Source organism: Dromiciops gliroides, chromosome 1 (genome assembly GCF_019393635.1).
Source record: "Dromiciops gliroides isolate mDroGli1 chromosome 1, mDroGli1.pri, whole genome shotgun sequence".
Taxonomy (NCBI): Eukaryota; Metazoa; Chordata; class Mammalia; order Microbiotheria; family Microbiotheriidae; genus Dromiciops; species Dromiciops gliroides.
The window spans coordinates 80,427,109-80,450,253 of record NC_057861.1 but is presented as its reverse complement, the minus strand read 5'-3'; the positions used below and the strand labels follow the sequence as shown (position 1 = coordinate 80,450,253).

The window sequence follows — 23,145 nt, the reverse complement described above, 5'->3', positions numbered from 1 at the left end:
GGGCTCTTCATTCCGTACTCTTTACATCTTCTGGGGCACATAGAAACCTGGATTTTCCTAGAAGAAACTGTATGTCTGGCTATCCTCTCCAGAAAGGGATGCTTTTTCTCTTATGTTTCCTTCATTAGTCTAGTTCTGAAATATAATCAAAATCACCTCTGAGCTACCTATAAGTTTTATTGATAGTACTAAATACAAACCATGAGTAGAATACTCACTCACACCAAAAGGATACAAGAAGATATGTGCTTCTCCTTAATTGCCACCACTGAGTCCCAGGCTAGATACAGCTTTGAGAGAAGAGACCAAAAACAAAAGTCCAGTCCAGGCAAATGACTCTATCCAGAATATAGATGGATTCAGAATATTCCAGGGAAGTCAGGATTTGTGAGACTTTATACAAAAGTAGATGAATATGGAGCCAATTGAAAATACTACAGTCTTGGATAAACAGGTATCATGCACCTTTTTTTTTTTTAAGTGAGGCAATTGGGGTTAAGTGACTTGCCCAGGGTCACACAGCTAGTAAGTGTTGTATCTGAGGACGGATTTGAACTCAGGTACTCCTGACTCCAGGGCCGGTGTTCTATCCACTGCGCCACCTAGCCGCCCCTTATCATGCACCTTTGAGTATTCTAATTAATAACGATAATAATTAAAACCTAACATTCATATAGTGCCTACTATGTGCCAGGCACAATGCTAAGCACTTTACAATTAGGTCAAATAAAGATAAACTTGGAGATGTGTTCATGAATTCATCAGTCATTCCAAGCATCTTAATCTACATATTTCCTCTTCTCTCTGTGGGAAAAGGATCCAGTCTTTCCAGCTTGAAGCACACCTCCTCACCCCACCCCCCACCCCACCCCCCACACACACACCCTGGACCAGGGAAAGAAAAAAAACATACTCTTTACTCTTCTGGTCACTTCCAGACAATTCCTTTGACATCATCACTCAGCACTTGCCAAAATCTTCTACCAGCCTCTAGTTTGGTCTCCCTCCTCATATATTAAGAAGTTCAGTACCTGGTTCACAGACTTCTTCTCCACCAACCCCTGACCCCATATTTGAACATTTCAATATATGGGCTGATTTCCCCTCTAACGCTCTAATCTCCTTAATTGCCATGATCTATGTCTTCATTCCACTTTGGCCACACACAAAGTGATGTAGGAGGCAAAAAGGGAGTTAACAGAAAAACTTAAGACCCAAGCTCTAATTCAGATATGAGCTCTAAGAGGGATTCAGATGCCAGTTAATGGATAACCTACAAGTCAGGATGCTAAGTTCTTTTACCCACATAAATCAGTACCCATAACAGGAACAGAGGCCATGAAGACCTTAAATAAAATGACAGGCTATAGAAATTCAGACTAGAAATAAATGATAAATGAAGATATTTTGAAACTAGTCATGGGAAACAGAAAGAGACATGCACAGAAAAGACCAAATTTGTCCCCAGATTCACCTTATGACGTGCAAACCCCCAAAACACACATCCACTGAAAAAGGTACCTGCCTCAGGGGGTTGACTTAGGACCCCAGGAACTCCAAAGTAGGATAAGCTGCCCCTTAAACACCCCAATGGTGGAGAATATTATAATGAGAAGGACAGGCCCTCCCCTGTACCTCCCCAAGGTGGAGATTATTATAATGAGACTGATAATCAATTTATCCATACTATAAATATAACTGTATTTCCTTTCCTTATTGCAGAGATACCTTTCTACTATTCTGGGTCTCTCCCTGTGATCACTCACAGTATTGCAATAAAACTTGGGAAACTGAGTCACTGAGTCTTGTAATTCTTTTGGGACAATCAATTTGATCCTAAATTCTGGCCCACATCATTTGGTGTCCCGTGTGACTTCAAGTCCCAGACTCAAACTCTTTTTCTTTTTCTTTTCTTTTCTTTTTTTTTGAAAGCAGTGGGGTGAGATCTCATTAAGGTAAGTTTGGGATCTGCCTTTGATTTCTGCACTCGGTTTTTGGCTCATTTGGGAGTCTGAGCTGGATCACCAAAGTGAGTGGGGGTATTTCTCGCTGATTTGGGATCAAGCAATTTACCCTGAGGGATTTCATCTTTTTCCTGAAAAGGGAAGAAAGGAATTGCCCTGGTAGCAAGACCCAGCAGTCTGGGGGGGTGCCCTGGATTGGGTTCTTTGCTGTTTTAATGGACACCCACGTGGATGCAGGTGTGGTGTTGGTAACCTCCAGGAGGTTACAGATGGGTCAGGAAATTTTGACAAATTGGGAGAAGGGAGTAAGGAGAAAATTGGATGTGGCCAAAAAGAAACAAATGATAAATTAGGACAAGTCCGATTGCACTGACCTGAAAAGGAAAACAGGTGGTGTTTTATTGCAATACTGTCTGGCTACAGAAACCCCTCATTTGGCTCTTGGGTTCGCCATGATGGAGTATACTTCTTGGTTGCCTCAGAAACCTCAGTCACATTGGGTGGGCCCCCAAGGTCTGAGGTAGGATTTTTCTCAGGTGCAGTACTAGCCCAACCCACCTTAAAGGGACAGGGAGAGAAAACATTCTGCACGGTCCCTCAGGTGTATCCTTTTTTTTTTCTTTTTTTAGTGAGGCAATTGGGGTTAAGTGACTTGCCCAGGGTCACACAGCTAGTAAGTGTTAAGTGTCTGAGGTCAGATTTGAACTCAGGTCCTCCTGACTCCAGGGCCAGTGCTCTATCTACTGCGACACCTAGCTGCCCCCTCAGGTGTATCCTTACAAATTTGGAAAAAAGGAAAAAAAATTGAACATGGGTGAAAAGAAACAAATGACTTATTTGCAAAAGAAAGATTTAAGGTAACATACCTCCTGATAGAAGTAATATCTTATGGTTGTTTGCTTGTCTGTGTGCAGATGCTAGCCTGCTTGTTGTCTTGTGCATTTATGTTTGTCAAATGTTGTAATTGTGTTGTACAATCTGTGGGGAATTTTTGGTTGTACCCCTGTAGCCTTTCAGAGTGATGGCCAGGCTCTGAAAGTAGGGGGAAGGGAAGTCTCTGACTTCTGAAAATCTTTACAGGTGTGTGTCTACTTAAGAGTTTTAATTTGGAATTGGGATGTAACTTCTTTGCTAGGCATTCATAGCCTTAGATGAACATTGTAAAAGCTGATTTGAAAATGCTGCTACTTTGAAATCTTTTGTAGTGGAATGGTTAAAAATCAGGAACTATTTGTAATTTGTAAGAGTTTTAATGAAAAATGATCTCTAGTCGAGCATGACTTGCGTTGCTACTTTCTTTCTCTCACCGCACACCCCCCCCCATCCCGCCCCAGGTGCTGGCTGCGCAGCAAGGGAACAGTGAGTGAGAGAGAGAATATTTAGAAAATCTTAAGAAACTGTCCAAAGTATTTTAAACTATTGGTAGAAGCAAATAGAAAACTGTGCCATTTTGTACTGACTGTTCAAAGAATTTGGAATCTTGAGGGAAAAAAAGGGGGGCGGAGTATATTTAAGGTGCACTGCCACTTTAAGTGCTCACCTGCCATTTCAAGGTTTGTGAATTCTGGAAGAAACCAAAGAGTACTGTTTAAGTTTTAAAGTTATTTTTTAATTGATGTATATGTGTTAAAATTTTGTTAAATTTGTAATTGTGTTAAAATTATTGGAAAAAACAATTGATGGTTTTAACAAAAATAGGTATAGTAGTTGTTTCCTCTAAGACAGAGGAAAGCTGGTAAATCATTACACAGAAAAAAAACCCTTCTGGACTTTTTAAATTTGTAAACTTGCCAGAAAAGAGCTTGTTACAAGGAATGGTTTTACTAAGGATTTATAAGGTTGCTTATTGTATAGAAGTAATTTCTAACGATTGATCTTTACACCAGGATAAAGTTTAAACCTAAGAAGAAGGAAGGGAAAACCAAGCAACATGTATGTGTTTCCTGGTAATTTTTTTTTTTTGCTCATTACAGTTTCATAAGAGTAGAGGTTTACTATTTAAGATAAAATATTTTGGGGACAGTAATTTTTATTGTTTTGAGTTTTGAATTCAGGTATAATTATTCGGATGATTAAGCCAGTAATGCAAGTATTGGAGAGAATGCCACAAATCTTTTTTCTTTTCTTTCTTTTTTCTTTTTTGAGAATGCCACAAATCAATGCCACAAGAGGGAATGTGCTGTTTACAGGTGGAGGTATCTGGGAAAAAGCCAAGAGTACAATTTCGGACTTAATCCGAGGTAGGCTCCTTTTGACTCATTGTGTTCCCCACCTGGCTATCCCTGAATTTGGCTATTACTGTATGACTGGTGGTCACTTGTAACTTTTACCTGAAATCAAACAGAGCTAAGGATGTTTTGTCCTGGCCTTATAATCATGTCTCTGCTTTTTCTTTTATAGCAGATTTCTATAATTAGAGCAAGTAGTCAATTTGACCCTAAATTCGAGCCCATATCACTAGTGCTAATATGGTCTGGACTCTTCAAGACTACACTTCTTAGACAGAATCAGGAGAAACTGCTCTAGCACCAGAGAGGTTTAGTCAAGGTTTACAATAGAAAGCTTAGATGCTACTCAGTCTGAGATAAGACATTTAGACCTATAGTAATCCTCCCCTAATATATCTGAAATTGTTCATTTTCTTTTCCCTTGTAAATAAATCAGAGTAGATACACTCTGCCATGTGTGGAACCAGAGGAGAAAAGGGACAAAAGGATGTGGATCCTGGGAAAGAAAGACTGCCAAGACCAGGACAATGGCAGAAAAGAGAGGGTAATTCAAATTCAAGTTAATTTTAGAAAGCAGTAGAAAGTGAGAACTGGCCTCAAATGTGAGGGTCTTCTGTGTTGTCTCCAAGTGCAGATAAGGTTCACTATCTATGGGTCTGGGATGCATCTTTTTTTTTTCTTTTTTTTGGTGAGGCAATTGGGGTTAAGTGACTTGCCCAGGGTCACACTGCTAGTAAGTGTGTAAAGTGTCTGAGGCCGGATTTGAACTCAGGTCCTCCTGAATCCAGGGCTGGTGCTCTATCCACTGCACCACCTAGCTGCCCCTGGGATGCATCTTACACAGGGGAATTTAAGTATAACTGTCTCATGGTGAAATGGGCTGTCTTAGAAAGGTAATGAGCTTCCCATTACTAGAAGTGTTTAAGCAGAAACTGGAGCACCACAGGGATATTAACAAAGGAATTCCTGTTCAGGTACTAGTTGGACCACATGCCTCCTCAAGTTCCCTCCAGCTCTGATATTCTAGGGTCCTACAACAAAATTCACTTGAAAAGTTCAAGTCAGAAGCAATTGGCTTTGTGATGAAAATGTCGGCCCTCCATTAATCACAGAGGTGGGGAAATGCCACCTCTGTTGTCAGATGTAGTAAATGCATTGGTTGTTACTGCTGAACTATTTTTCCATTTTTATCATTGTAAATCTTTGTTTCAAGGTGAAGCTCACTGAGCTGGGGGGAGGGAAGGAATCTATTCAGAAATTAAGGTTTCAGAGGTCTGGGATTCCTATATGGCATTCCCCTTGTGTTGTGTGTATGCCCTAGGGAAATCCTGGGTGCCAGGCCATGCTTTGAGCTGCTCCCCCACCTTCCATCTTGGGCACAGAGCACACTAAAGGGTTGGAAAGTGACTCTGTGACCTTTGATAAGCGCTAGCTACATCCTCAACAGCATTTCCTGAATCCTTTTCTGTGTCGGAGGTCCTACTTCCCAAGGTTGGTGGAGTCTCAGGATCCCAACTGCCATCAGGTGACCCCTGCAGGCATGATGTTCAAGTTCAGGGAACTGGAGGGGGGTCAGGTCCTTTAAAGTCTCATTTTAGACTCGGTGCCCAATACCTGATAGAAGCCCCCAGGCAAGGCCAGATGGAATTGAATCTGGGTGTAGGGGCATAGCAAGGAGCCAGGAGGCATGAAGCCTTGAGCAAGAAATAGAGATAGAAGCTCTCTGGGGAGAGGAGGGTTACCCAGAAATAACTTCAGGGGCCGAGCAAGGAAAAATTGGACATGAGAGACCCAAGGGGCGGGGAGGGGGAGGGAAGCACAGAAACAGAGACCCTAAGGGACAGAGACAGAGAGAAGGCAAGTGAGGCCTAGAGGTTAGAAGGAAGGGATGGTCGGAGGGCCGGACTGACTGACTAACAGACTGACTAACTGACAGACAAGCCGCAGGGGTAGACAGGAAGACAGACAGACAGACAGACAGACAGACAGACAGACAGACAGACAGACAGACAGACAGACACACTGACTCACTGACTGACTGACTGACTGACTGACTGACTGACCAGCCGGAGGGGCTGACAAAGGAGCCAGGTCCTTCTCCCTGGGGGCTGGTAGGTCTGGCACACCCCGACGGGCTCCCCCGCCCCGACGGCCCCAGCGCGCCCGCACCCCAGCTATGTGCGGGCCCTGACCATCTGGAGACCCCCGCCCCCATTCTAGAGGAGAAGGCTGGGCCTCGCCCAGGACGGACAGGGGACTGCCTGTCCCCCTGCAGCCACCAGGTGGCGCTGTTGGGAGCGCGGGGCAGCAGAAGCAGCGCACAGGAGGGAGAGCCGAGGAGGCCGAGACCTGCAGGTTCACGGGGGAGATCTGGGCGGGTGAGGGAGGCAGCCCTGCGTGGATTCTAATCCCGAACTTGTGCTCCCGTGGGGGCGGCGGCCGGGAGCCCCGAGCTGGGGGTCAGGGCCGGCCCTGTCACCGACAAATGGTTGTCGGCACAGGGCTCCGGGAACCCCGGCTTCGGGGTGTGCCCAGGGGCCTCTGGCTCCGACGTCCCACGTTCTAAGAGCCACACCTCAGAGCTCTGACGTCCTCGTTCTAAGAGACATCTGGATGAGATGGTCTATGTTCTTGTGCTGCCTCTCCCCCCATCCCCCATCCCGTACTTTGACATCCTGTGTTCTAAGTTCCCCTCCTGGCCAGGACAACCCGTGTTCTAAGCCCCGCCTCTCAGCTCAGACATCCTATGTTCTAAGGCCCGTCCCACCTCTGACATCCTGTGTTCTATGTTCTAAACCTATTCCCAGCTCTGACATTCCCTGTTCTATATTCCAAAGTCCCGCCAAGCTCTGACAGTCTATGTTCTAATGCTCCTCCCAGTTCTGCTGTTCTATGTTCTAAATTCCCTCCTAGCTCTAGCATTCTAACATTCTTGAGCCATTGTGGCTGCCCTGACACAACCCCCCCCCCAACAGATACGAGGGGGTTGCCCTGCCCCCACAGGGGATAGATGGGACTGAGGAAAGTGCCAACCTACCCGCCTCCCTGGGCTCTCTTCAAGCTCACCTCCTTCCTTCCTGCCCAAACGATTTTTCACCCTCTCCCCCCTTTTTCCTTGCTCACTCCCCTCATTCTCCACCTTTCTTTTTCCTGGCCCTACTGTGCCCCTCATCTCCTTCCTTTTCCTTGTCCCCCCTTCCTCTCCTCCTTTTCTCCCTCTCCTCCCAAAATCACAAAGAATCTGAGTTAGAAAGGACCTCAGAGGCCATATATATAGCCCAGCCCATCCTTGGCCAATAATCCCCTCTGTAACACTTCCAACAATTGATCAACCTTGCCTCAGAGACCCCCTAATGAGGGAGAATCCAATACCCACCCTTGTCACACACAAAGCCCATTCCACTTTTTGGGTAGCTCTAATCCTTAGGAAGTCATTATCTTACCCCCCATCACCCCACCCCACCCTGTCCTCTTCCTTCTCCCTCTGTCCCCAGTAACATGGGTGGAGTACCCCATTTCTGGGCATGACTCACACCAAAGGTCTAGAGTTCCTCCTCATCGTGGGAAGCAGTCTGTAGGGCAGAGGGCTCTGGGGTTAGTGCTTCCTCCCCCCTTCGAGAATTTCCCCTGACCAGTCACCTCTGACCCAACGCCAGCCCCATTCTGCTGCAGAAGTCTCAGGCCTTTCTCTAAGTTAAAACAAGTGACTTCATCCATGAGGGCATTTCTGCCACTGACATAAATTGCGATTCATTGCAACCAGTAGATCAGAGATTTGGAGCTAGAAAGGACCTTAAATCATATGGTCCTACCTCCTCATTTTATAGATAAGGAAACTGAGGCTTAGAAAGAAGTGATTTAGCATGATTAATGTGGAAATATGTCTAACATGATTGTAATGTATAACCTATATCAGATTGCTTGCTGTCCTCAAGAGAGGGAAAGGAAGGGAGGATGGGAGAAAAAATTAGAACTCAAAAAAAAAATCTTTACATGTAATTGGAAAAAAATTAAAAATAATTTTTTTTTGGTGAGGCAATTGGGGCAATTGACTTGCCCAGGGTCATACAGCTAATAAGTGTTAAGTGTCTGAGGCTGGATTTGAACTCAAGTCCTCCTGAATCCAGGGCCAGTGCTCTATCCAGTGCGCCACCTTGCTGCCCCTAATAAAAAAATTTTTTTAAGTTAAAAAAAAAAGAAATAAAGAAGTGATTTGCCCAAAGTCTCCCAGTTGAAAAGTAGCAGATCTGAACCAAGATTTTCCTGGCTCCGAGTCCATAATGCATTCCCCTATGCCATCCTGCCTCCAATTAGGTTTTTAATTCATAATTATTTCCCCTTGTTTCCACTCTCTCCAAACACCAATTCGTTCTCTATATAACTGCCAAAATAATCTCCTCAGGAGATGTCTGACAATGTCACTTACCTGCTCAAGAATTTTAAATGCTTCTACCACAGCTGCTGTGGTCAAAAAAACTGTCACCAACTAGTGGTGAGCCTCTGACCTACTCAGCTCAACTCAGCACACTTATGAGGTACCCACTACGTACAAGAAGACAAAAATAAAATAGTTCCTGTTTCCCAAGGCTATCTATAACAGATAGAAAATATTGGGTAATTTGAAAAGGAAAAGAGTACAAAGAACTGAGGGCATGAAGAAAGGCTTCCATTAGGAAGTGGAACCTGGGTCCTCTGAGTCATAAAGAAAGCCGAGGCTTCTAAGAAGAGGAAAATAATTTCAGGCATGAGGACCAGCTTCACCAGGCCAGGACAAAGCATGAAGACAGGAGATAGACTTCTGCACCCTGGAAACAACTAGTCCACTTCAGCTGGACTGCAGGGTATAGGAAGGGGAATAATATTTGGGGGGTGGGGGGAACATCTGGAAAAATAGGCTGGAGGAAAGGTGCTAAGTGCCAAGCCGAGAAGTTTGTAGTTTATTCTAGAGACAATAGGGAGCCACTGGAGAATCTCTGAGCAGAGGAGTTCCATGTTCTGACCTGTGTCTTAGGAAGATTGTGTTAGTAGCTGTGTGGTAGGTGAAGAGCAGCTAGTTGGTACAGTGGATAGAGCACCAGCCCTGGCGTCAGGAGAACCTGAGTTCAAATATGGCCTCAGACAGTACTTACTAGCTGTGTGACCCTGGGCAAGTCACTTAATACTGTTCTTCATCATTAATCCTGTTGCCTCAGTTCCTCATCCATAAAACGAGCTGGAGAAGGAACTGGCAAATTAGTATTTTTGTCAAGAAAATCCTAAATGGAGAGTTGGACACAATTGAAATGATGCAAAGACAACAAAAGTGGAAGGTGAGCTGGAGAAGGGTGAGACTTGAAGCAAAAGAACCAATTAGGAAACTATTACTGTTGCAATCATCCCATTGAGAGGTAACAAAGGATTGAACTAGGCCATGTGAATGGAGAAAAGAAGATGGAAGAGAGAGATGCTACGGGGCAGAAGCTACAAACCTGAGGAACTGGTTGGATGGGGGAAGGAGAGGAGAGGGTCAGAGATGACTCTGGAGTTTCCAACCTGGGTAAAAGAAACATGGTAATGAGCTAAGTAGAAATAAGCAAGTTTGAAGGAGGAATGGGTTTAGTGAGAACTATAATGAATTCACAGAATCATAGATCTTAGAGCAAGAAGGGCTCTCAGAGTCCATGTGGTCCAATCACCTCATTTTATGGATGAGGAAACTGGGGCCCAGGGAGACCAAGTAACTTGCCCATGGCCATATAAGTAGTATCAGAGTGGGGATTTGAACTTACGTCCCAGATTCCAGAACCAGTGCTCTTTCCACTTTTCCATGCTAGACATGTTCAGTTGGAAATGTGTGTGGAGCATGCAGCTGGAAAGTTCTGGCAGGCAGTTGGCAATGTGGAACTAGAGTCTGGGAGAGAGATTAGGGTTGAATATGTAGAGTTTGGAGTCATTGACGTGGAGATGATAGTTGAACTTATGGGAGAGGGAGTTTGAAGAGATTACTGAATGTAGAGAGAAGATAAGATGACCACGATAGAGCTTTTTTTAATTTTTTAATTTTTTTTTTTTTTTTGGTGAGGCAATTGGGGTCAAGTGACTTGCCCAGGGTCACACAGCTAGCAAGTGTCATGTGTCCAAGGCCGGATTTGAACTCAGGTACTCCTGAAACCAGGGCCGGTGCTCTATCCACTGCGCCACCTAGCTGCCCACGATAGAGCTTTGAAGTCAAGAGATGGATGATGCTTCAACAAGGAGGAGACAGAAAGGGTCTGTGGGATAGTTAGGAGAAGAACCAGGAAGAGAGCGGCATCACTAAAGCCAAGGAATGAGAGGGCATCCATGAAGAGGGGGCGGTTGATAATGTGAAAAGTTGCCAAGGAGTCAAGAAGGATGAGGAGCAAGAAAAGTGCATCAGATGTGGGTAACCTAGTCTGAAGTCAGAAGATCGTGAGGAGCTAAGAAATTAATGGGAGTGAAGATGGAGGCAGGAAAGCTGTGAAAGGGAGATTCTGAGGGGATGACAGGGTCAACTGGAGCAGAGTATCCGCTCAGCACTTGGTCATACCTGGTATGAGCCATCCTGGTATTAGGGTCTTAATCTTTGATAGGTCCTGTCAGCAAGAGGCCCAGGGATTATGGAGGGCAGAGGCCACTGCTGTGGTGCCTGAATGACAAGGTACAAACTTAAACTGGAAGCCTTTCCAGCTCAGAAAGACCTGCCAGGATTTGTGGTCTACTAGATAGCATAGCCTTGAAGAACCCAGGATCACCGCCATACCAGGATGGGTTATCAAAGAGGGACTTTAGCAGAGGTATAGTCATAATCAATCACTCACAGTTATATACCACTTTTAAGGTTCACCAGCACCTTTCCTCAGAATAACTCAGCAAAGTGTGTAGAACAAGCATGACTGTCCCCATTTTATGGATGAGGAAACTGAGGCACGGTGTATTTAACTGACTTGCCTGTGGTCACACAGATGGCAAGTGACAGAGCTGGATTATGAATTCATTTATCCTGAGTCCAAAATCAATTCGCCCAAAGTACTTTCCTCACAACAATCCAGTAAGATAAGCAGTACAAAGTTTATCCCTATTTAATAGATGAAGAAACTGAGGCTCAGGTAGCCTACTCAGGGTCCCACAGCTGCACAGGGAGAAGAACTGGAGCTTGCATGCAGATTCAGAGACCAGTACTCTTTCCTCCTAGCTCTCTGCCTTCACTGCCAACTTCTTTTTTTTAACCATTCTTATTTTTGGCGGGGCAATGGGGATTAAGTGACTTGCCCAGGGTCACACAGCTAGTAAGTGTTAAGTGTCTGAGGCCGGATTTGAACTCAGGTATTCCTGAATCCAGGGCTGGTGCTTTATCCACTGAGCCACCTAGCCACCCCCACTGCCAACTTCTTAAAGATTCAAGGCTCCTTCCTCCCAATTCCCCATCTTCTTCCTCTGGAGAGATTTCAACCTATCCACAGCTTCTCCAGATGGATTGGCTGGAGCCCTCTCTCTCTTCCTCTCTCTTCTCTCCCTCCCTATCTCTCTCCCCCTCTCTCTCCTTTCCTCCCTCTCCTTTCTCTCTCCTTTTTCTTTCTCTCATTCTCTCCCTCCCTTTCTCTCCTCCTTTCCCTCCTTCTCTCTTCCCCTCTCTCTCTCTTCCTCCCTCTCTCTCCCTCCTCTCTCCTTTCTCCTCTTTTTCTCTCCCTCCCTTTCTCTCTCCTCTCTTCTCCCCTCTTCTCTCCTCCCTCTCCCTCTTTCTCCACTTTTTATCTTTCCCTCCCTTTATCCCTCTCTTCCTCCCTTCTTTTCTCTCTCCCTTTCTCTCTCCCTCTCTTTCTCTGTTTCTCTCTCTCTCCTTGCTGCTTCCTTTGTTCTCAGCTCCAGGGACAATAACCTTTGGTCCTCTTCCTCCCACTGGGATGCCCAAGGTCTATTTTGTTCTATTATTTTCTGAGACCTGGAGCCTCTATGTCTCTCCTTAAAAATAAAAACTAAATAACTAAAAAGCTAGTCCGCCGATTCTTGTTTATCCATAACAATTAACTCTTAACAGGGATGAACAAAAATCAGCAATGGGAAAGCTGGACTATCACGATAAGTCCTGAAGGTCAGCAGTTATTGTCCTGTGAATTGGCTTGGGCAGGTCACCCGGCTGGCTTTTCTAGATGTCACATTCCTCATCTGAGCAGGGAAAGTGGGACTGGATCTCAGTGGCACATGGCCTAATTTTTGCCTCCTTCCCTGACTCATCCCTCTAGGTTCTTTTCTGGGAGTCCATCCCACCCAACCCTTCTACCTTCCCCACAACATCCCCTCCCCAGTATTCTCTGGGTCTTGTTTTTCCCATACATCCTTCATCCCAACCCTGTCACCCAGGTTCATTGACATCTGAAAGGACCCATCTGCCTGATGATTTGATTTTAGGTCTTCTTGCTTCACAGGGGAAAGTTATTATAGACTCATAGTTGAGAGGGACCACAGAAGGTCTCTAGACAAAGCCCCTCATTTTATACTTAAGGAAACTGAGGTCTAGAAAAAAATGACTAGCCCAGCTAATGACAGACAGGATTTGAACCCAGTCCTCCAACTCCAGAGCCTATTTCCATTGTACCTTGGTGCCTCTTTATCTTAGTTCATTCCCTGATTCAGGTACCAACAAATACAAGAAGAAATAAAAATGACCCTTCTTCAGTTCCAGTATCCTCATTTTTTTTTTCAGGAGCCAATGTGAACCATGTGAGACTGACAACAATCTGAACTAAGACCTGTTCCCCCCAGTCATGTATCCCCTCCCACCTTGTGGCTCTCTGTAGTCCCTCGCCTGTAGCATCCCAGTAATCCTCAAGGGCTTAAGTTTTTTTATGTCTTGGATGCCTTAAGCTGTCTGCTGAAGTCTATGAACCCTTTCTCAGAATAATGTATATTTTCTAAAAACTGTAAATCGGGGTAGCTAAGTGGCACAGTGGATGAAGCACCAGCCCTGGATTCAGGAGGACCTGAATTCAAATCCAGCCTTAGACACTTGACACTTACTAGCTATGTGACCCTGGGCAAGTCGCTTAACCCTCATTGCCCCACAAAAAATAATAAATAAAAATTAAATAAACAAAAAAATAAATTAATTAATGTATAAATGAATGAATGAATGAATGAGTGGAGAATAAATAAATAAATAAATAGATGGATAAATAAATGGATTGATGAGTGAATAAATAAATGAATGAAGAAAGAAAAAATTCATAAGTAAAGGAAATTCTAAATTTTACTTAGAAATTAGTGAAAATAAAAAATATATTATTTTTCCATACAAATTCATGGACCCCTGAACCCCAGATTTAGGTCTTGTTACATGCTTCTTCCTCTCCCTACCTCCCCCACAGTTGAACCCCAAAGGGAGCAGAAACAGCTGTTAGAAATCAAACATCTTAGGGCAGCTATGTGGTACAGTAGATAAAGCACTGGCCCTGGATTCAGGAGGACTTGAGTTCAAATCTGGCCTCAGACACTTGACACTAGCTGTGTGACCCTGGGCAAGTCACTTAATTTTCATTGCCCTGCACCCCCCCCCAAAAAGAACATTTAAAAAAAAATTTTTTTAAGAAATAAATTGAATATCTGGAGAATAAGTGAGCTGATTAGCAAAGAGATCCAAGTGCTCCCCCTTCTCCTCCTTTTCCCCCTCCTCCTTAGCTGACTGAGGAAGTCTGCCCTTTGACCCTGCCAGGTCACTCATGGTGGATGTTTTGGGTACTACTACATGGGGACCTTGGGAGAATATAGGAACCAAAAGTCCCAATAGCTAGATGGGGAGGAAGGTTCCCCTCCAAGAATAGAGCTGGAGATCTTTCCCAACCTCACATGAGTAGGCAAGATGCAAGTGACGTATGAACAGTGGTGAGTCACAGGAGATTTCCCTTCCATCAGCCCTCTCCCCAAACAAGAAGGTCCTTCCTAGGTCTGGGGGTGGGGCTGACCCCTCTCATCCATCTACCTCTTCCAGGTGGAATTGGGGGACTGGGCACTTCCAAATCTGGGGCCCACATTGTTGTGAGGAGATGCACAAGGGACTACTGGGATATTAAGGCTTTCCTCCAGTCTTTGCTTTGGGCCTGTGCCCATTGGGTACCTACAATTAATTATCTTTCCTCCGAGATTGGCAAATCCCATTTCAGATGCTAACTAGCCATGTGACCAAAGACAAGTCACCTCTCAAAGCCTTGGTTTTCTTATCTGTAAAATGAGATGCATAAAACCCTTGAAAAGAAGCATGGCACAGTGGATAGAAAGCTTGCCTGTCAGAGCCAGGAAGGCTTGACATTCTGACACATTCTGGCTGTGTGACCCTGGACCAGTCACTTAACCTCAATGCACTCTAGGCAACTCTCTAAGTATATAGATTGCACAAAATGGGCTGACCTGAATTGGTCATCCCCAATGAAATTACAAGGAACTAGGTAGTATAGTGGATAGAGTGCTAGGCCTAGAATCAGGGAGATCTTAATTCAAATCCTCCCTAAATATTTACTAGCTATGAGCAAATCACTTAGCTACTCTCTGCCTCAGTTTCCTCAACTGTAAAATGGGGGATAATAATAGCACTTAACCTCCTCCTGGGAAAATCACTTAACCTCTGTCTGCCTCAGTTTCCTCAACTGTAAAATGGAGATAATCACACCACCTTCCAGGGTTACTATGAGGATCAAAGGAGCCAATATTTGTAAAGTGCTTAGCACAGTGACTGGCATATAGTGGGCACTTAATAAATGCTTGTTCCCTTCCCTATTCTAGACTCCTATAGTATTTACCTCAAAGCATTGTGGTAAGGCTTAGATGAGATAACATAACATAAAACACTTTGTAAACAATGAAGTGCTCTATATCATATATAATTATTATCATTCTTATTCTTTATAATATTATTATTCTTCAAATCAGATAATATTTGTAAAGCACCTGACACCAAGTAGGCACTTAATAAATGCTTGTTCCTTTCCCTTCCCCCTTATTCTCATGGTGGGGTACCTACTTTCTTAGGAGCTGGGGGACCTGGGTTTTAGCTGTGACTCTCCCATTAACTCCCTGGGTAACCTTGGGCAAGTCCCTTCCCTTTCTCAGGGTCTCATTTTCCTCCCTTGTCCAATGAGGGAATTGGACCACATGTCCTCTAAGAGCCCTTCCTGTTCTTACCATTCTATGTTCCATGGCCCCTTCTGATTCCATTATTCCAGGATGCTATAATCCCATAATCCTCTAGATCTGCAACCTAAGGAGACAGTTCAGTAGAGTTTGTGGCTAGAGGACTGAGTTTGGCATGTTGGGCTTCAGTTTAGATCCCACTTCTGACACCTACACCAGCAGCGGGACCTCCAGCTCATCTTCTATTTATCTGAGGCAGTCTGTGTTGGTGGAAGGAATTCCCACACCAGGATTTTCCTTATGGCTGTACATTTTTAATACCCAGAGGACCCTTAAAGTCTCAGAGGTTCCATATACTTATCTATAAAATGAATGAGTTGGGCAAGATGAAGTCTACAGTCCCTTCACCTCTAAGGGATGTGATCCGATGATCCAAGGTCACTAGTTAGTATTTATTAAGTGATTATGTGTCAGGCATTCTAAGTGATGGTGGAAAAAAAGCAAAAACACATACCCTACCCTCAAAGAGTTCACATTCTAATCCAAAGCACTTTGTATAGTGTCTGGAACATTGTAAGTGCTATATAAATGTTAGATGTGCTAATAATTTTTTTTTGGTGGGGCAATGAGGGTTGGGACTTGCCCAGGGTCACACAGCTAGTAAGTGTCAAATGTCTGAGTCTGGATTTGAACTCAGGTCCTCCTGAATGCAGGGCTGGTGCTTTATCCACTGTACCACCTAGTTGCCCCTTTTATTATTATTATTATTATTTTTTGTGTGTGAGGCAATTGGGGTTAAGTAACTTGCCCAAGGTCACACAGCTAAGTAAGTGTTAAGTGTCTGAGGCCAGATTTGAACTCAGGTACTCCTGAATCCCGGGCTGGTACTCTATCCACTGCACCATCTAGCTGCCCCCCCTTATTATTATTAATGGGGTAAAAAACATGAATGCAGATGAGGGGTGTGCTCAGTAGCACTTGATTTTCAGCATGGGGAATTTCCAGACACCCTCAGAACTAGGGAAATTCCAGAAATTTAAGAGAAGGGGAAGGAAAGAGCTCTTTAATAGGTGGATGGATCTATCAGGGACTCTTAGGCAGGCATCCCCATCAAAGAATTGAACACATCTCTGTGGCTCTGGTGTCCTTCTGAGTCACGTAAAATCCAGGTAAAATATCCCAAGTAAATTCAGGGGTAAGAAAGAAGCAGGGTAAGGGGGAAGAACAAGAACTAAGGAAGTTTGGGGGGAAGAGCAGTTTACCCCCATTCATAGTAGATAGAGTGCTGGACATGGAGTCAGGAAGACCTGACTTCAAATCCTGCCTCAAACACTAACTGCATGATCCTGGGTGAGTCCTCTAACTTCTGTCTGCCTCAGTGTCCTCATCTGTAAAATGGGGATAATTCTAGCACCTACATCCCAGTGTTATTGAGAGGATCAAATGAGATAAAGGCCTATGTAAATGCTCTCTATTGTTATTATTTTCATAACTTACTGATTTACCAGAATCCCCACTGGCAGGTTGTGCTCTCTGAGGATTTTAACAACCCAGAATTCTACTATACCAGCCAAACCTAAAGAAGCAGAAGGATGGGATGGGATAGAAAAGGGGGAAATGGAGCCGATTCATAGAGTAGAGGCTACAAACAGATGAAGGCTCTGTCCTTATTATTATTATGATTCATTATGATTCACACTTCTCTATTGTTTTAAAGTTTGAGGGTTTGCTAAGGTTATGAAGAGAGTGCTTTCTTCAAAATGACCCCAAGCAGGGCAGCTAGGTGGCATTGCAGTGGATAAATCACTGGCCCTGGATTCAGGAGGACCTGAGTTCAAATTCAGCCTCAGACCCTTGACACTTACTAGCTGTGTGACCCTGGGTAAATCACTTAATCCTCATTCCCCTGCAACAAAAAAAAAAATGACCCTGAGAGAAAGACAGGGAGATGATTCTTTTTCCCATGTCATAGATAAGGAAAGTAAGGCTTGGAAAGGTTACATGATTTACCCATAAGGACACAACCCAGGAATTTTGAATCCAGAACCTAAACTCTCAACCTCAGTTTCCTCCTCTGTAAAATGAGAAGGTTGACCTAGTTGACCCTTGAGGTCCTGACCAGCCCTCAATCTGTGGTGCTGTGATCCCTCTGTCTCTGTGGCTCACCCCCGCCCCCCTCCAATTCCACCCCACCCCCAGAACTTCAGGGCCTTCAGAGGAAGCTCAGAAATTGCTAAGAAATCCCTTGAGTGGCCATCAGGGCCAGAAAGGCCCCTCACACAATGAGAAAATCTGTCCAAGGTCAGGGGCGGGGATAGAGGTAGGCCTGATGTACTTTCCTTATGGCTATTTTAAACTGGCTGAGGAAACCGGCTCTCACAGCTGCATCACTAACATGCCTTCCCTCCTACCCCTGATGCCATAATTCCCCTTCCTTTTGCCTCTCCAAGCCCCCAGACCCTTCCTCCACAGCCTACCTGACAAGTGGCCATTTCCCATTTATCAATCCCCTTCCTAAAATGTGGCCTCCAGAAGGGAACAGGCACCAGATGTGGTCTGAATGGAGAGAGAAGGGCTGGCAGGAGAGTCCCAGACACTAAACCCAGACAAGTCACTTAACTCCTGTTTGCCTCAGTTTCCTCCTCTGTAAAATGAGCATAATGACAGCACCTATCTCTCAGGACTGTTGTGAGTCTCAAATAAGATAATAATTGTAAAATGCTTAGGATGGCGAACCTGAGATGGAGAGTACAAAAGGGGCTGGCTTTAGGCTAGATCCCAAAGTGCCTGAGCCTGGGACCTGCATCTTCTGAGACCCAAGCTGGGGCTCCTGCAACTATGCCCTGACGTTTCTCCATCTGGACCTGGCTCCCAGGTGTCGATGGTGTCAGGTGCTTGGGATACTGAAGGCCAAGAGAGGAAGAAAGGTGCAGGTGCGGCAACTGGCAGAGGAAAATTCCCCATGCGTGCCCCACATGGTGCAATGGAAAAGATGTGACATTTAGAATCAGAGGTCCTGGGTTACTATATGCGTGGCCTTAAGCAGGTCATTTCCCCAGGCCTATAATTGTCTCTGTGCAGTTACTGCCATTGTGAGGGTCGAGCAATGAGAGGGGAGAGAGTGAGTGACCGAAGTTCTGTGAGGGACCTCTAGGGCATGTCAGAATGTTGCCAGGGCACTAATGGACGTGGCATAGAGAAGCTGGAGGCTGGCCTGGGCCCTGTGGGCGTAGGAGCATAGAAGGAAAGGAGTTAGTTGTGCTGAGCACAGATTCTGTGTGGGAGGAGAGGGTGACTAGGACAGACAGGAGCTGCTGCCTTATAAAGGAGTGTCCCTTCCTGGGGAAAGGGAAACCTCCTGAGAGCAGAGATTCATCCCGGGGTCAGGACACTCAGAAACAACCTGGCAGGGAAGCTTAAGAACAGGTGAGTGCAGGGGCTTCCGCAGGGCATCTGGTCCTGGAGGGGGATGATGACTTGTGCCCACATAGCTCTGTGACCCGGCTGCTCATGCCCCCAGCACTAAAGGAATTAATTCATTAAGTGTAAATCAGAGTGGTGTGAGCAGCCGTGAAAAGCTGGACCTACAGATTTTACCTGGCACAACTTAAGTGGATCATCACCAGTCGAGCCAACCTCTGACATTCTGTCTCAGAAGGCCGGTGCCCTGGGGGGGGGGGTCCTGGGCAAGCTAACTGGGGGTCGCTCCAGGGACTGAGGGAATAGGTGACAGGTGGACGGGAAGTAGACTCCTGGAATTGCCTGACCTCTTAGGACTGGAATGATTTCCTCTTCCTCTTCCTGCTTCCCCTCTGACCTTCCGAATCCCCCAGCGTCCAGTTGGGGAATGGAAAGGAAGAGAAACGTGACAGGCACCATGCCAAGAGCAGAGCTGGTGTTCAGAGAGGGGGAAAACAATTGTCTCAGGCAGGGAGCTGAGCCTGTCTATCTATCTGACACGCCCTCCCCATCCTTCTCGGGCACCCTTTAGCCCAGCCAAGCACCACAAAGACCTTCGGGGACCCTGCTGCCATCCCATCCCTTAGGCTGCCTGGCTAAGAGACAGTTGTCAGGTCCCACTGTCCCACTGTCCGCACCGAGACACCAGGAGCATAAAGCTGGGCTGCAAGCGCTGTCCTGTTGGGATGAGGGTCTTCATTACCATCCTGTTGGCTGTTCTGCTATGCCTTGATCAAGGTGAGTGAGGGGTCTGCTGCTGGAGGAGGGGGGATGGGGATGAAGAAGCCTACCCTCATTTGAGGGGAAGAATAGGAAGTCATTAGAGGGGAAAGGGACCCCACTTCTCCCTGGCACCCCAGTCAGGAGGCAGAGGTATGGAAAGGTGGCCTGGGACAAGGGGCTATGGCTTCGAGCTGGAGAACTTCAGGAGGAGCAAGAGAGCTGAAGTGGTTATAAGAGAACCATATTTAGAGCTAGCAGATCAGCCCGTGGGACCACAGTGTAGCTAAAAAGAGGGATGGATTGGAAGTCAGAAGATGAGTTCAAATCCCAGTTCTGCCACTGACCTTTGACCGATCACCTCTCTGGGCCTCAGTTTCCTTTTCTGCAAAAATTAGGGGGTTGCATTTCATGATCTCTAAGGTGCCTTTTGTCTCTCAATACAGGAAGTTCCAAAGGTCTTAGGGCAGTTTTAAGTCATGAAAGCTTAATAGCAGGATGCTCTGCAAACCTATGAGTCTGATGCTGAGTTTTGAAAGCCTACAGGAAGGCAGTGAAGCAGCAGCAGAGACAGGCCTTGAATCCTGGTTTCACAACTCTATATCCAATGCCTTTTCCTCTTTAATGTGTTAGGGCTAGATTGATTGAATGCCAGGCAGAGGATTCTTCAGGGAATGGGGAGCAAGTCAGACAGTCTAGAGCTTTGAATGGACTAGAGGAAAAGGGAATTGACAGAGAACAATGTGGGTAGAGCCTCTTTGGAGGACCCCCTAGAGACCCTGACCCTCATTTCCCTGGGACTGCCGGGCCTCTGAGACTTGTATTTCTCACTTTGGGACAGGGAGTGAACAGAAGGAGACGAAGTCAGTTGATGAAAGCAGAGATGATGATTATGACTATAAGGACGATGACGACGATGATGACGACGATGATGATGAAGTTGAAATCAAGCACATTCCCTATGAAGGTACAGATCCGTCCCAACCCCTCCCTGCCCTGTCCCCCACTCCCCCAGGACCTGGTGGAGCTTACAGCCTAGAGGTGGAATGAGATGCTTGCAAAATGACATGATGAGAGGTATTAGAGGGGCTCAGAGAAGAGGGGGAAAAGTGAGGAAGAAGGGAAAGCTTCCCAGAGGAGGTGACATCGAATACCTTCACCATTTGTCCTAGGCCATCTCTGTTTATCCGAGGATTTGAGTGGGAATGGGTATGAATTCAACAAGCAAAGCCAGGAGGGACTTCCTAAATATGGGAAACAGCCTAACTTAGCAAAAGTATGAAGTTAAGAAGGTGCCAGGTGTCTTTTAGTTCAATTGGTCCGGAGCAAAGAGTATCTGGTACGTGAAGTGCAGTGAGCTGATTGGCAGAGCTGAATCAAGCATTAGGTGAATGGAGTTTTACCTCAGGATGCCATCTTTGACAGCAGGTGGGGAAGGGGAGGGCCTTCTGCCCTGGAAAGGTGCCCATCAATACTTCCCTGCCACAGCAGCCACTGTCCCTGTACCTGGACTCACAGTCCTCCGGAGGCACAGGGCAAAGCTAGGGTCCTAATACTGTGACACTCCAACCCAGGGGCTGCCTTGCATGGGATGGGTAGATGGGTGGGACTGTCTTCTGTAGATGCCTCCCTCCCCATCCAGGCAAGACTAGAGAGCTAGGACAGGGCCTATGGTAGAGAACATAAAAGTTCATGCTAAGGACCAAGTCGGTAGTTTATCAGTGCCTACTGTGTGCAAAGTCCCATGGGCTCCTGGCTGAGGAAGAGAGGGGACTAGGGAGTTTCAGTGGCCTCTTCATACAATTAGCGGGTGGTCTAGCATTTCCTAAGCATTGACTATGTGGCAGGCACTGTGCTGAGTGCCAAGGAAGAAAAGGAACTAGCTACTGCACGTACTGGGAATTCAGCAAGCATTTAATGGGTCTGTCACGTTCAGGATGCTGGGAGAGGTTCCTTGTCCTCATGTCTAGTAGGAAAGATGAGACCACATGCATAACTAACTACCCATACATATCACACTCAAGGCAGGATGTGGTAAAGATCACTGAGAGGCAGCTGGTTGGCATGGTGGGTACAGAGCTGGACTTGGAGTCAAGAAGATCTGAGTTCAAATCCTGCCTCACTTACTAGCTGTGTGATCCTGGGCAAGTCACTAAACTGCTATCACTTAACCTCAGTTTCCCCATCTGTAAAATGAGGATAATAATAGCACCTATTTCCCAGGGTTGTGATGAAGATAAAATGAGATAGTATTTATAAAGTGCTTTGCAACCCTTAAAGCATTATGTAAATGCTTTTGTTATTGCTTAGTCGTTTTCAGTCCTGTTGTTCTCTTAGTGGCCAGATACTGGAATGGTTTGCTATTTCCTTCTCCAGCTCACTTTACAGAGGAGGAAAGTGAGAAAAACAGGGTTAAGTGACTTGCCCTGGGTCATACATCTAGTGTCTGAAGCCAGATTTTAATTTAGATCTTCCAGGATGGGTGCTCTATCCACTGTGCCACCTACCTTTCTATGTAAATGCAGCTATCATTATTATTATTAAGGGACACACATGGAGGTCTAGACATGGGCTGTTAGAGGAGGAAGAGATCACTTTCTGAGGGAAAGATTTAAGAAGACTTTCCGGATGTTAGATTAGATCAAAGGTTCTTAACCTGGGGTCCATGAATTTGTATTGTTGTTGTTGTTTTAAATAATTGTATTTCAATATCATCGGTTGCCTTTGTGATTCTATGTTTATTTTATGCATTTAAAAACATTATTCTGAGGAGGGGTCCATAGGCTTCACGAGGTTGCCTAAGAGGTCCAGGACATTAAAAAGCAGGATTAAGAACTCCTGGTAAAAGGATGGGAACTTTTTGGTCAGTGGAGAAAAGCAGGGACATGAGCCTAGTCCTGTGAGCCTTGGGAGGAGGGAGAAAAGAGGAAGAGACAGCACCTGCCCTCAGGAGGTAACAACCCAGTCGAGAAGAGAAGACAGCTAGCTATAAGACAAGAAGAGGGTAGGAGCATCTAAGGGAGAGCTGGACGCTGAGTCGGAGAGCTTCAGAAGAAGGAGAAACAGCTTCCTACTGTGGGCTGGGGAGTCAGGAAGGCTTCCTGCTCAGAGCATTTGGCCTGAGCCTGCAAGGAGCATGGGATTTTAGCAGGTAGGCAGGGTATGTACACTCTGCTGGGGTAGGGAGGAAAGGAGGAAGGTCCAGTAAGCGTCCAAATGAGTGGAAGCCGCCGTATGGGCGAGAGGAGCTTAGGCAGGAGAGAAATGAGCAGAGGGCAGAGCGGTCGGGGAAGGCTTGCCTCAGGAGGGGCCATCTGAGCTTTCCACTGTAGAGAACTCACATCCCCAAGAGCTATTTAAGGTTTGCAAAGCCCTTCTCTTACAGCAATGTGAGACCGCGATGGGAAACTCTAGGATCCCCATTTTTTGGAGGAGGAAACTAAGGCTCAGAAAGATTAAAAGACTTGCCCAGAGTCACACAGCTCACAATCGCCAGAGCTGGGACTCCCCTGTCTCCAGTTCCAGAGTACTTTCTACTAAATGACACCACTTCTCCACCAAAAAAAAAAAGGCAGGGAAATCTTTTCCTAAATGGAGAGGAGCAGGCAGAGAAAGCCCTGAGGGTGTAATAGGTAGAGTTAGGAAAATCTGGGTTC

At 45.7% G+C, this 23,145-nt stretch overlaps 1 protein-coding gene across 3 annotated transcripts in view; it reads left to right on the top strand.

The window, feature by feature from the left end:
* The window catches only part of GPIHBP1 (glycosylphosphatidylinositol anchored high density lipoprotein binding protein 1), a 68,228-nt gene that overhangs the window by 34,471 nt on the left and 10,612 nt on the right, over positions 1–23,145 (top strand). The window contains exons 3-6 of one of the 3 annotated variants that reach the window (XM_043977868.1): positions 3,851–3,910; positions 4,110–4,204; positions 19,302–19,507; positions 20,331–20,456. In XM_043977868.1, coding sequence (XP_043833803.1) covers positions 19,456–19,507; positions 20,331–20,456 — 178 coding nt within the window. In that variant the 5' untranslated portion in view covers positions 3,851–3,910; positions 4,110–4,204; positions 19,302–19,455. Of the gene's footprint in view, positions 1–3,850; positions 3,911–4,109; positions 4,205–6,487; positions 6,548–18,643; positions 18,737–19,301; positions 19,508–20,330; positions 20,457–23,145 lie in introns of those variants that run through there. The other 2 variants (XM_043977869.1, XM_043977870.1) reach the window with 2 other exon arrangements.